This window comes from Pelodiscus sinensis, chromosome 3 (genome assembly GCF_052426305.1).
Source record: "Pelodiscus sinensis isolate ZL-2025 chromosome 3, ASM5242630v1, whole genome shotgun sequence".
NCBI classification, from domain to species: domain Eukaryota; kingdom Metazoa; phylum Chordata; order Testudines; family Trionychidae; genus Pelodiscus; species Pelodiscus sinensis.
Genome location: NC_143054.1, coordinates 65,818,773 through 65,832,122, shown reverse-complemented (window position 1 = coordinate 65,832,122; position 13,350 = coordinate 65,818,773). Strand labels below are relative to the sequence as shown.

Below are 13,350 nucleotides of genomic sequence, written 5' to 3'. Positions count from 1 at the left end.
CTGCTTTGTGCGAGCGCCCGCCACCCAGGCGCTCATGGAACCATAGCGCTGGAAGAGACCCCAGGGGTCATGAAGTCCTGCCCCCGGCCGCGCGGCGCTTCCAAGCTAAGTGCGGGGCAGGGGGCAGCAGGTGGGCGCGGGGGTTTGGTCCCCGGGCTCCCTCCTCACCCTCCCCACGCGGGCGGCGACTGGGTTTCCCGTCCAAACCCGGACTCCCGAGCCAGGCCCGGGGTGATGGGGGGGGGGGGGAGGCTGACGTTAAACGTCGTCGCCCAAGCAACGTCTCTCCGCCGTTCGGCCCTGGCGAGCAGAGAGCCCCGGAAGCGGAAGTGGCGCTTCCGCGTCGCGGTGCATTGTGGGGAGAGGCGGTTGCTGTGGAGTTGGGTCTGAATGAAGCTGCCGCGGGGAAGGGGCTGCCGGAGCCGCTGACTGGGGAGGAGCCGCGTCCGCAGCCGCCCGGCCCGGCGTTAGCGCGAGCCCTGCTGGGCAGCAGGAGGCGCCGCCATGTCCTACAACAAGATCCCGCCGCGCTGGCTGCGCTGCCCCAGGAGGGGGCAGCCGGTGGCAGGTGAGCGGGGCCGGGGTGCTCGGCGCGGGGCGGCCGCCGCTTCCTCGCTCCTCTTCCAGCCGCCGCCGCTGGCGGGGCCATTGGCCGAGGGGAGGCACCGCGCCGCGTCCGGGTATCGCGTCTGGCTTGGCGCTGGGGGGAAGCGCTGCGGAGTCCTATCCCCAGCTCCGTCGGCGAACCGGACCGCTTGCTTGCGGCGGGGGGACAGCGGGCTCCCTAGGGCAGGGTGTGGGGAGGGGAGTTACAGGCACCGCCTGTCTCTTGGGACTGGGGCGCCTCTCTCTTTGCTAAGTGGCGTCTCGCTGCTTTTTCCCTTTTCAAGCTGGTTTAATGCCTCAGTTCTCTTTAGGGATGAAACAGGATAACCGTTTACATCAGGGGTTCCCAACCTTTTTCGGTCCCCGTACCCGCTTGGCTTTTAGTAAACCTTCCAGTACCCCCTAGTCAATATGAAAGGAAATAAATTCTAGTCTCTAGAATCTGCAAATTTTTTCACTAACACTGCTACTTCTGGAATATTTCCATTAGGATAAATTAGTTATTTACCAAATAGTCCCCGTACCCTCTTGACAAGCTTGTCGTACCCCCTAGGGGTACGCATAACCCAGGTTGGGAACCCCTGGTTTACATGATTACCTGATAAACCCACCATGAATGATTACACATGGGATCCTGCCCTGCTTGCGGGGAGTCAGCTATGGGCTCTGTATCACAGCCTGCAATGCGAGGTGGCAGCTGGTACATGTTGGGAACCAATTTAAAAGCTGGCTCCCAGTGCACGTTGGCTCCTGGGATGCTGGTTGCTGCCTGTGTATCAGAGGTATGTGCTGCTGCCTTTGGGTGCATCTACACAGCAGGGCTTAACTCGACATAAGCTATGCAAATTGAGCTACATCAATTGCGTATCTTATTTCGAAATAGGGAGCATCTACCCTGCTCTTATTTCATAATGGAGTACTTACTCTTCCTCTGACTTCCCTTATTCCTCGTGCAATGAGGATTACAGGAGTCGCAGTAAGAAGTTCTCCAGCTTGACGGTATTTTGACACTATTTTGAAATAACTGCCTGCTGTGTAGACGCGGACTAAGTTATTTTGGAATAGCACTAGTTATTTCAAAATAGTGTTGCAGTGTAGACGTACTCTTTGTATTAGAGGCATGGTTACACTGGCTGTGCTCCCAGTCCTGCACTCAGCCTGCCAACTCTTGGTAAACAGGTCCTTCCCCCAGCCATGGGGATTGGAGCTGGTGGTACTCTGGTACCTCACCGTGATTCAACTATGTTGGTGCTGTGTGCTGTCACTTGTGAGCCCTCAGGAGCAGCACACAATGTGATGCCCTTTCCTCCTCTGCCACCCATCTTCCTTGAGATCCTGACCAATGTTCCCTCTAATCTTTATGCTCCATGTGCAGATTTTTTCCATCCGTGTGTGGAATAATTTTTTTTATGTACACCAAGGTATATGTGAAAATGCATTAGAAATCGTACTCTGTACCCGTGTACATGGTTAACTGGTAAACCTAGGTTCATTGGTTAACCCTCACAGTTACACACAGAGTCAGCAGGCGGTGAGGAGGTGGGAGCCGGTGTCCATGGGGAGCTGCCTTTTAAACCGGCTCCCCTCATGTGCCAGCTCCCGCAGAGCATGTCTCCTCCCTGCACCCATACTGCTGCCTCCCACAGAGGAAATAGTGGGCAGGGAGGAAGGTGGGAGCTGGTGCTTATGGGGAGCCAGCTTTTAAGCTGGGTCCTTGAGCAAGCCAGCTCCTGCACAGTTGCCTGTCCCCCTGTGCTTCTGCTTCTGATACGGAGGTAGCAGCATGACAGGTGTGTGTGTGCAGAGCAGACGGGAGCCAGTGTTTGTGGGGAGCAATCTTAAAAGCCGGAATCCCAAGAGCACTGGCTCCTATCTGCTCCCCTGCATGTAAACGTGTAACTGCTGTTTACGAAAATAAACTTATTTTAAAATTCCTAAAGTGCATCACCAATAGAAACACCAAAACTAACTGGGAGCTCTGCTAATGAGCTGGGCAGCATTTGAATTTCTCCGGAGTGGCCACACAAGCACATAGGTGACAGGGAACACGGACCCTGACACCACACTACCATTTATCTCCAGTTCCAACCCTCATGCTACATATTCTGTGTTATCTCTTGCCTGAAAGATCATTCCCCTCTCCCCCTTCCACTTCCCCAGTTGTTAGTCTTTGTGAGATGGCTTGATGGTGTAGATGCAGATAGAGATAAAAGATGACTAGCAGATTGTGGGTTGATCTTGGTGGATGCAGATCTACATTTTTGTATTCTTCTAGGTTCTAATTCATCTTAAATCCATGCCTAACTTTAAATCTGTCAGTAGTCTAATTAATTGATCCTTTGGTTTCAAATATCAGAGGGGTAGCCGTGTTAGTCTGAATCTGCAAAAGCGACGAGGAGTCCTGTGGCACCTTATAGACTAACTGAAGTGTAGGAGCATAAGCTTTCGTGGGCAAAGACCCACTTCATGCATCTGACGAAGTGGGTCTTTGCCCACGAAAGCTTATGCTCCTACACTTCAGTTAGTCTATAAGGTGCCACAGGACTCCTCGTCGCTTTTGGTTTCAAAGCAGTCATGTACATTAACTTTGGTGAGTTGAGGTTATGTTTCATTCCTTCCTTCAATTATATTTACATTTGCAAGTCTCAGCCACTTTTTCTGTTTGTCAACTGCCTTTTTTTGAAGTCTTTCTGTGATTCTTTCTTTACTTTATTATGTTTAGCATGAGATCCAGGGATGGGCTATGTACCACAGTAGTTCTCAACCTGTTCACCACTGTGAGTTGCTGTGCAGCAATCTATGCATAACATGGGCCAAATCTGCACAATATATAAAGACTGAATCTCTGTGGTCTGTGACTGACTGGTCCGGCAACATCTGTTGCTGGACGATACAGCCCCTGGACCAGAGAGCCAGTGGGGAGGCTGGGACACTGGTGAGTGGCGGACACAGCGGTCGGATCCCAGCCTGCAGCTAGAGTGCTTGTTGCAGAGCTGGATCTGGAGCCAGCTGCCTGACTGGAAAACTGGGAGCAGCAGTCGACCTGTGGCCGCAGGCAGCAAGTCTGGCTAGGGCCTGCAATGCAGCTGGGTAGGTGGACACCCCTCATTAGTGTCAGACTAGGGAGATCCAACCTATATAATGCCTGTGTAGCACTGAGGATGTTGCATAGGTCACAGCTGTGTGCTGAGTGGGCCACAGGTTGATAATTACTTACCGTACAGGAACATGGATATCTCTGCAGGTTAGAGGGTTTGAATGTTGTACAATAGATCATATGCAGCGGATAAGCTGCAGTTAATTTGAGTTCAGGATGAAAACTTTCTCTGTTTAGAAGATGTTGTGACGTAGTGTGGGTACCTTGCTGGTTGCTAGGCTTGGGTTGTGAGTGACCTCCACTGGCTGCTGTCTGCAGCATGGCCCAGCAGGGCAGGGGATGAGTCATTATGCAAGGGGGCTTCGAACCTGTCTGACCAATTCTCTCCCAGGGAGCAGAACAATGGGAAGAAGGGGAGTGAAGCCCTGGCTGGGGGCAGGGCTGGAAGTGAGTTAGTTAGGTTTCTGGCTGGTATCATGGGGGCAGCAGCCTAGGCAACGGGCTGGGATTTAGGGGCCCAGGCTCCCCATCTCAAGGGGGGCTGAGGCATCCTAGGCCTGCCCTGTAACCAGATTACATCTGTGCTTTATCCTGGAGAAGCAATAAACTCCCTCTATTCTCCTGGCTGGTGGAGTCTGTCCGTGCCATTACGGGGGTGCAGGAGACGGGAAAACCCCAACGTGCTGTCACAGATGTGTCGAGGAAAAGCACCTAGGCTACTATGTATTAGGGATGTGAAAATGTAACTGTTTACACAGTTAACCGATGAGCTTGGGCTCATTGTTTAACTTTCACGGTTACACACAGACTCCCAGTATGTGTGGGTAGGCCTGCCTTCCCTCCTCACCCACATTGCTGCCTCTGTTTCTGAGGTAGCAATGCTATGGGGGACAGGCGGGAGCTTAAAAGCTGGTTCCCCACGTGCACAAGCTGGGGAGCCATCTAGCTCCAACCCCCCTGCGCATAACCATGGAACCACTGACGTTTTCAGCAGTTACACATTTACTTAATCATGTTTTAACATCTGAATTATATATTTGAGAGAGTTTGTCTATTCAAGAACTCATCCTGAACATTAAGAGCAAAGACCACCAAATTTGGTAGCAGCTTCCTCTTATCATAACTTAAAGCAAGGTAAAGGATTATTTGCCCCATGAAAATGGGATGTACCTTCAGTGGGATTGCTTCCCATAAAACCATGCAGAAAAAAGACCTCTCCTTCTCCCCCTGACACTGCTCCACTCCCCCAGGCACCCTTTAGGATGGGCTTCTCTTCTCCACACCCTCCTCCCCTGACTCTGATATGTATGGGAACATTGCTGATTGTTCCCCCTTGTTAGGGAGTAAGAGAAAAGTGCACAGTTTGCTGTATTCCTCACTCTGGCTGGGGAGCACAGAGTGGAGATGAACCTGGACCTGATGGTCATGGCTGGAGATGAGACATTGGATGAGGAGGACCAGTGCTCTCAGAACAGTGATTTGTAGCCAACGAAAGCTGTGATTGTCCAATACCTGTGGAGGTGCAGGTAAACATAGAGGTGAGGGCCCGCCAGGGATTAACCTGTGGACTGGATCCAGCCCATGGGTTGGAATTTGCCTACCTCTGCTCTAGGCAATAATAGTTGAGAACTTTAATAAGATCAAGGCTTGTAGTTCTGCTAAAGTAAACAATCTCAGATGTCTGAGATCCACAGGTAAGTATTGTATTCTATGTGGAAGGTTGCTGTTCCATGATGCTGCTGGAGAGACCTGTGTTACTGTGGAACAGTTATAATGAAAAGAGTAGATGGTAAATGGAAGTTTCTGACACTATTTGGCTCTATTAAGGCTGCCTTTGGAACGCTTCATATTTGTAAACACCAGTTCAATGGTTTCTATGGTCCAGTTTACAAAATGACATTTAAAAACTCTATTTTTTTCTTCTGTCATTTTGAATGTAACTGTTCCTTGTGTGGTGGTGGTTTAATCCATTTTAATCACACTGTTAAATAATGGAATATCAATTGACATTTAATGTCAATCTGGATTTTTTCTACATTTTCAAATATATTGATTTTTAGTTACAAAAGTGTACTGTGCTCAGTTTGTTATTTTTTATTACAAATATTAGCATTGTAAAATGAAATGAAAGAAATAGTATTTTTCAGTTCACCTGATGCAAGTTCCATAATGCAATCTCTTTATCATGAAAGTGCAACTTACTAATGTAGGTTTTTTGTTGTTGTTTCATAACTGCACTCAAAACAAAAGAAATGTAAAACCTTTGAGCCTACATATCCACTCAGACCTGCTTTTTGTTCAGCCAACTACCAAGACGAACAAATTTGGTTATATTTATAGCAGATAATTTCTTATTTACAGTATCACCTGAAAGAGAGAACAGGTGTTCATATGACACTTTCGTAGCTAGCATTGCAAGATATTTGTGACAGATATGCTAAATATTCATATGCCCCTTCATGCTATAGCCACCGTTTGAGAGGACATGCTTTCATGGGGATGGTGTTTGTTAAAAAAATTCAATAATGAAATTTGTGACTGAACTCCTTAGGTGAGAATTGTATGTCTCCTGCTCTGTTTTATCTACATTCTGCCATATATTTAATGTTGTTATATCAGTTTTTGGTGACGATTCAGCAAATGTTGTTCATTTTAAGAACATTTTCACAACAGATTTGACAAAACACAAGGAAGGTACATAAGAACATAAGAACGGCCGTACTGGGTCAGACCAAAGGTCCATCTAGCCCAGTATCCTGTCTACCGACAGTGGCCAGCACCAGGTGCCCCAGAGAGGGTGGACCGAAGACAATGATCAAGCAATTTGTCTCCTGCCATCTCTCTCCAGCCTCTGACAAACAGAGGCCAAGGACACCATTTTATCCCCTGGCTAATAGCCTTTTATGGACCTAACCTCCATGAATTTATCCAGCTTCTCTTTAAACACTATTATAGTCCTAGCCTTCACCGCCTCCTCTGTCAAGGAGTTCCACAGGTTGACAACACGCTGTGTGAAGAAGAACTTCCTTTTATTAGTTTTAAACCTGCTACCCATTAATTTCATTTGGTGTCCTCTAGTTCTTATTGTTCCCCCTTATTGTTAGGATTGTTATCAAGCTGAACCTGTCATTAGCATGGACAAATGTCCTCTGGAACTGTGATTGAAGCATGAAGGGATGTATACATATTCTGCGACATAAATTTGTGACACTGGCTACAACCATGCCACGCGAATGACTGTTGTCACTTTCAGGTGACATTGTAAACAAGAAGGGGGCAGCATTATCTCCTGCAAATGTAAGCAAACTTGTTTGTCTGCGCTATTGTCTGAACAAGAGGCAGGACTGAGCAGACTTATAGGCTCTAAAGATTTACTTTGTTTTATTTTTGAAAGCAAAAGAAGTTACCAATGTAAAATTACGTACCAAGAAGTAAATTCAACTTTCATGGTAGAGATTGTGCTGCATTACTTAGTTGAATTGTAAAATACTATTTTTTTTTACAGTGCAAATATTTGTAATCAAAATAAATATGAAGTGAGCACTACACACTGTTCTGTCTTGTAATTAGTTAATATATTTAAAAATGTAGAAAACATCCAAAAATATTGGAATAAATGGTATTCTATTATTCAACAGTATGATTAAGTTTTTAATCACTTAACAGCTGTAGGCTTTGTTAATGTTTTTTCATGTGCGGTAATTCAGGAGATAACATCAAACTAAGAGCTTACTGAAGCATCTTAAAATATTGAGTAATCTGATGGGTGTGGTGGTGGTATTGTTCATCTAAGCTAGTATTTCCCAACAGTAGGTTCCAACCCACCATTTGGTCCCAGGAAGGTCCTAGGTGGCAAACCACATTCAAACTGGAATAACCAATTTCTGTGCCCTGTGTAAACACTTCCCTGACCCCCATCCAGTGGAGAGGGAAAGGTTGGAGAGTGGTCATCTTTGCATTTTTCCCAGACTGGTGGCTCATGTCCTATGGATTTGGGCCCATCTTTTCACTCCAGGTATTGCAACCTGGTGGTGTAGTGCTACTGAGGTGAGCCTTGGCCACCCTTCCATCATGATGGGGGGCAGACAGTCCACATTTTCCTGACTTGTTTTTAATTAAATCTGTTAGATTATTGCTGAGCCTCTGTGAAGCTCTTCTGCATATAGCTTTAAAATTACCTGTCTGTATGTGTGTATATATAGGTAGTATAAAATTTAATTTTATTCTATAGGGAAATTTTTGCCTTTGAAGACAATGTTAGGACCAAGATATGATGATCAGGTTGCTGAAGAAAATCGCTTCCATCCCAGTATGCTGTCTAACTATTTAAAGAGCCTGAAGGTAAGTTAGGATGTAGGAGGGATACAGGGTCTGGGAGGGAGTTAAGACCTGGTGCAGAGGGTTTGGATGGTGATCTGAGGGAGGGAGTTGGGGTATAGGAGTGGCAGGGGTGCCAGAGGCAGGCTGTGTCTAGGAGGCACTTACTTAAGCCAGCAGCCCTGCAGCATCCCCAACCAGGTGGTGCTCCCTGCCTGCTGCAGCCCCTGATTGCTTGAAAATACAGGCTGTTCCTTCCATGTGGCTATCCACTCCAGAAGGGGGAAGAGGGTTGCGAGGCCCCTGGCTCCCAGGCCAATTTCTCAACTCCGATTGGCAGGCTGTTTCTAGCCAATAGGAACAGAGGATTGGACTGGGGCGGGGGGGGGGGGGGGAGAGGAGAAGATCACACAAAGCTTCCTCCCTCCCTGAAGAGCAGAGAGGCACAGGGACAGCACTTTAAACTGTGACAGTTGTGTGCCTGATGATCTTGGCAGGGTTGTCCGTGGGCTGGATCCGTTGGATTGGCAGGCCGGATCCGGCCCCCAGACCATATTTTGTCAGCTTGGCAATATGGAATAACTTTAGTTACAAGGTATTTATGGTTTGAAATGAGGTTACAATAACAGATTCAAGGGCAATTCTTAACAGACTACTAAAAAGCTAATCCAAAAGTGGTTAACACTGTTTCATTTATAAAATTCCATTAATAAAAATTGGTCAACAATTCATGAGGTTACATAACATCATGTTGATAGATATAATCCATTAAAAAGGCGATTTCTGAGCCCTACGTTCTGAGTCTACCTACCTATGGAACTGGGGCACTTACCACTATGTCACACTCCAAGTGGCGTACTTCTGGGAGCACACAACACTCTGGCTGATGCACTCATGTGACCTTCTACCCTACCTTAACAATGAGTGGGAGCTACACAAACCTACTCTGTGTTCATTCTGATCTTCTGTAGGCTGTGATGTTTGTTACAACTTCATGCCCAATTCCACTAGCAGCTGCTGTTATTCACTCTTTAAAAAAAATAAACCAAAAAAACCCCACAATAACCTGAGATTTAATACAAAATTACTACATAGTACTCAATGCAATTTAAAAAAAAGTTTGATCTCAAAGAATTACTCTTTAAAATGATAGAAAAATAAAAACTACACATATATCTGTAGTTTAACACTGGACAGTTTTCACTTACAAACCTGGCCTCACAACAATTATTTAAAATGAAATTCATTCATATTAGGAATACACATAGAGACCATCACTTGAAGAAGAGAAAAAAAGGAAGTTACTTACCAGTAACGAGAGGTTCTTTGACATGTTTGATCCTTATTTGTATTCCAATACCTGCCCGCCATGTTCTTTGTTTGTACTGGAATGTTCAGCAGTAATAGGATGAGTGAAGATGTGTTAACTTGCACAACCTAATATAACCTCACCTGAGACACATACGCAGGTCAATGGATACTGCTGTGAAAATGTTGCAGCTCTAATGCATGCACACCCACATCTGGAATACAAATAGCGAACACATATGTCAAATAGAGATGTTAAATTTCAATTAATGAACTAATTGAGTAGTCGATGGGTGAGGTGGCACCTTCTCTGCGCCTCTGCCTTTGAAATGTAGTAAGCTCTTTTTACATTTAAAAGGCAGAAGAGCAGTGGGGACTCAAGCAGTCCCTACTTGCCTGGGGATCCTCACTCTTTTTGAAATGTAGCAAGAGCCCCAAAGGCCCCTTGCTGCATTTCAAATGGAGAGGCACAGCAGTCGGATCAGCACAAGTGGGAACTGCTTCAATCCGTGCTCGCGCTGTTTCCCTGCTGTGCCTCAACTTCCCCTGCCCCTCTTTGTGGAGATGCTGCTGGTGGGAACCACCTTTTAAGCTGGCTCTCCTTGTCTGATAGAAGCAGCAAGGGATGGGGGGGGGGAGTGACTAGTTGAGTCACTGCTCAACTACTTCATAAGCTGATGCTTATTGGGTAGTTACATTCCTAATGTCAAAGAATCTCTACTTATAAATAACTTCCTCATTTATGATCATACTAAAATGATGACCACTGAGTGAGTTAATGTTGGCATTTAATTTGTCATCACACTCAGCTGTGAAACTTAATATTATTCAACTTCTCAGAACTATTATTTAGCTTTCTTGCGTACTGGTGTAGGTGACATGTAATCTACATTTAGTTCACATTTTTAAAGGTCACCTCTGCAGTCCTACTGTTGACCACAAGCTAATATATTGTAAAGTGCTCTTTCTGCATCAGGAGCCTAATGCATTTTTAAGCAGAATTTAATTAAAACACATGAGTCTTACGGCTAAGCTCTGGGGAAGCAAGTTGTGGACATTTGGGCTGGGGATTGTTCTGCAGCTGGGGTCTTAGGTGGAAGAAGGTGTGAGCGTCTGGGCTGGAGGGAGGGGCTTACTGTGGCTGGAGGGCAAGGGGCAGAGAAATAGGAACTGGATTGTTGGAGGGGTTTCCTTAACTCTCTATTTCTGGGGGAATTTTTGTTATGGTCCTGTCACAAATATAGTTATTGAAAGGTATTTTTAAATAGATTACTAAAACAATTGAAACTGATCTGATTATAGTGTTGTTTTGACAGCTAAAATATGCAGAATTGTGCAGAATTCTAAAATTTGTGCAGAATTTTACATTTTCTGGAGCAGAATTCCCCCAGGAGTAAACTCCAATCACAACTGAAGATTGTTTCCTGACAATCCAGAAAAGCTAGTGTGTTTAATTGATAACTTTCTTATATCCAAATAATTGATGCTCTAATCGCCTTAAATGTAAATAGAGGACTGTTACCTTTTAATATAGGTATTTATATTAATCAGAACTCCTCTGTGTTTCTGAATATGTAATAGTGTTTTACTAATATCTCACTAACATACACCTGAACCTCTGTACTCCCTCTGTCCCTAATCTGGAAACACCTATGGTATGGACCCTGGCAGAGGGAGGAGGAAGTAGTTCTGTATGCTCCCACTCCCTCTTCCCTCACTCCCCAACTGGAGTAATGGTAGCTCAGTGAAGCAATTCACTGGACGCTTTTCCTTTCTGCATCCACCTGGTGGATGGGCAGGCAAAGCCACATGTGCTCCTTGGAGTGCCCTCTGTGGTCTGCAAAACTTCCTTAATTTGGCATACCCTGTTCCCCAGGGTTGCCAAATGGAAAAGGTTAATGTGTACTATTACCATTCCCTTATACATGTATTATGGTTAAACATTAAAGACACTGTATTTTTTAAAGTGAGCTATTGGTATATATTTGAAAGTGGGTTGTTTATATTTCTAATTGTGGTATCAGAGTAGTTCTACTTATTTTGCTTTTGAAGCACTGTCAGAATAATTTTTTTTAGGTGTCTCATTTCCTAGTTAGAATCCCATGAATATTTGAAGTCTGGACTGAAAGCAGTGGATACTTATATCAGTAGCTGACTGATTTTTTTTGTAATACTGGCGTACTCGGTAATCCTTTTGTTTTGTTTAGTGCAATGAATCCTGAGACACATACAGGGTTAATGCATAATTTTCTTTCACAGTGTGGCCCAGTTGATAAACTTAGAGGGCTCCAAGAATTCAAAACTATGAAAAAGCACCTGGATCTTCTGCTGAGGAATTTTGTCAGTGCAGTTGCGAGAGAGGCTAATGTCATTCTAGAATATATAAATAGAAGTGTCCTATGTAAGATATGGGAGGTAACTTCCCTGTTCATGTCAGAAGTGGTGAGGCCTCAGCTAGAGTACTGTGTCCTGTTTTGAGTGTCACAGTTTAATAAAGCAGTGGGCAAATTGGAGAGACCAAATGAGAACAATGGAAGTAAGAGGTATAGAAAATATGACCCATGTGGGAAAGCTGGACATGTTTAGAGAAAAGAAGGCTGAGAAGGAGACCTGACAAGTCCTGATAAATACTGTAAATGTTTTAAAGAGTATGGTGATCAATTGTTGTCTGCATCCACTGAAAATAGGGCAGGAAATTAGTTCACAACTAGGGAGATTTGGCTTAGATATTAGGGAAAAACTCTATGTATGAGGGATTTGAATGGTTAACTGGTATGTATCACCTGAGTGAGGGAGTTGCGGGGGGGGGGGGATTCAAGCCCTGCTGGAGCAGCCCCTGTCTGCAGTGGGCCCGGTCTGACCACAGTAGCTTCTCCTCATGGCAGCGGATGCCTGGCCTGCAGTCCCCTGCCTGTCCCATTTAAGCTGTTAATCAGTTAAACATAACATTTATCTGGTTAACTGATTAAATGGGATCCCTACTAGTGAAGTTAAAATATGTTTATTTTTGTAAACATGTAACTGCTGAAATTACACGTTTATATAAGGAGGGCAGGTAAGAGCTGGTGCATTGGCTTCCCGCCTGTCCTCCTCCCCACTGCATTGCTTCCTCTGATATAAAGGTAGCAGAGAAGGGGAGGGTGGTGCGTGTAACTCTGAGGGTTAACTGATGAGCCCAGGCTTGTCGTTTAACTGTGTACACAGATCCCTAATCTCTACTCATTGGAATGGTTACTCTAGGGAAGTTTTGGCATCCCCATCAGTGGAGGTTTTTAAAAACTGGTTAGACAAAATCTTTCAGGTTTGGTCTAAGTATACTTTAATATTCTTCTCTGTGTGGGGTGAGCTAGAAGGACCTCAGGAGTCATTTGCAGTTCTACATTTCTATGTCATTACATAAAGAGGGATACACATTAGGGAGAGAGAGGAGTTATTTAAGTCAATGGCCAGTATTGGCACAGGAACAAATGCATATAAACTAGCCATCAACAAGTTTAGGGTTGTGATTAGATCAGGTTTCTATCTATCAGAGGAGGGGAATTCTGAAACAGCTTTCTGAGGAATGTAGCTGAGGCAGAAAATCTCATTTGTTTTAAGATTCAGATTGATAAGTTTGAGGGGATGATATAATGAGGAGCCCTACAATGGCATATGACTAGGGATATTAAAATTAATCAACTAATCAAATAGTCAATGGGATTTCCATCGACTATTTGATTAGTCGATAAGGGTGCTTCCGCTTTGAAATGCAGCCACTGGGGAGTCCTCTGCTGCCTCTGGGCTCTGTGGTGCTCCCGTCTTTGAAATGTACAAGGGCCCCAGCATGGACTCTTGTGTATTTCAAAGGTAGAAGGCTGCTGCGCCTCTGCCCCTTCCCATGGAGCTGGAGCATAGGGGAACTAGCTTTTAAAGTGGCTCCCCCTAGCACCCTCACCTCCCCTTTCTGATAGGCAGCTGGGGTGGGGAAGTGACTAGTGTGTTGATTGTCTGATAAGCTTTTGCTTATTGAATAATTGACTAAT

The 13,350-nt window shown here is 45.2% G+C and overlaps 1 protein-coding gene across 5 annotated transcripts in view; it reads left to right on the top strand.

The window, feature by feature from the left end:
- The first annotated feature begins 353 nt into the window (after nucleotides 1–353).
- Nucleotides 354–13,350, top strand: part of RNGTT (RNA guanylyltransferase and 5'-phosphatase) — a 433,610-nt gene continuing 420,613 nt past the window's right edge. For 4 of the 5 annotated variants that reach the window (XM_075923870.2, XM_075923868.2, XM_075923869.2 and 1 more), the window contains exons 1-2: nucleotides 354–568; nucleotides 7,935–8,044. In XM_075923870.2, the coding sequence (XP_075779985.1) occupies nucleotides 505–568; nucleotides 7,935–8,044 (174 nt within the window). In that variant the 5' untranslated portion in view covers nucleotides 354–504. The remainder of the gene's footprint in view (nucleotides 569–7,934; nucleotides 8,045–13,350) is intronic. The other variant, XM_075923871.2, reaches the window with a different exon arrangement.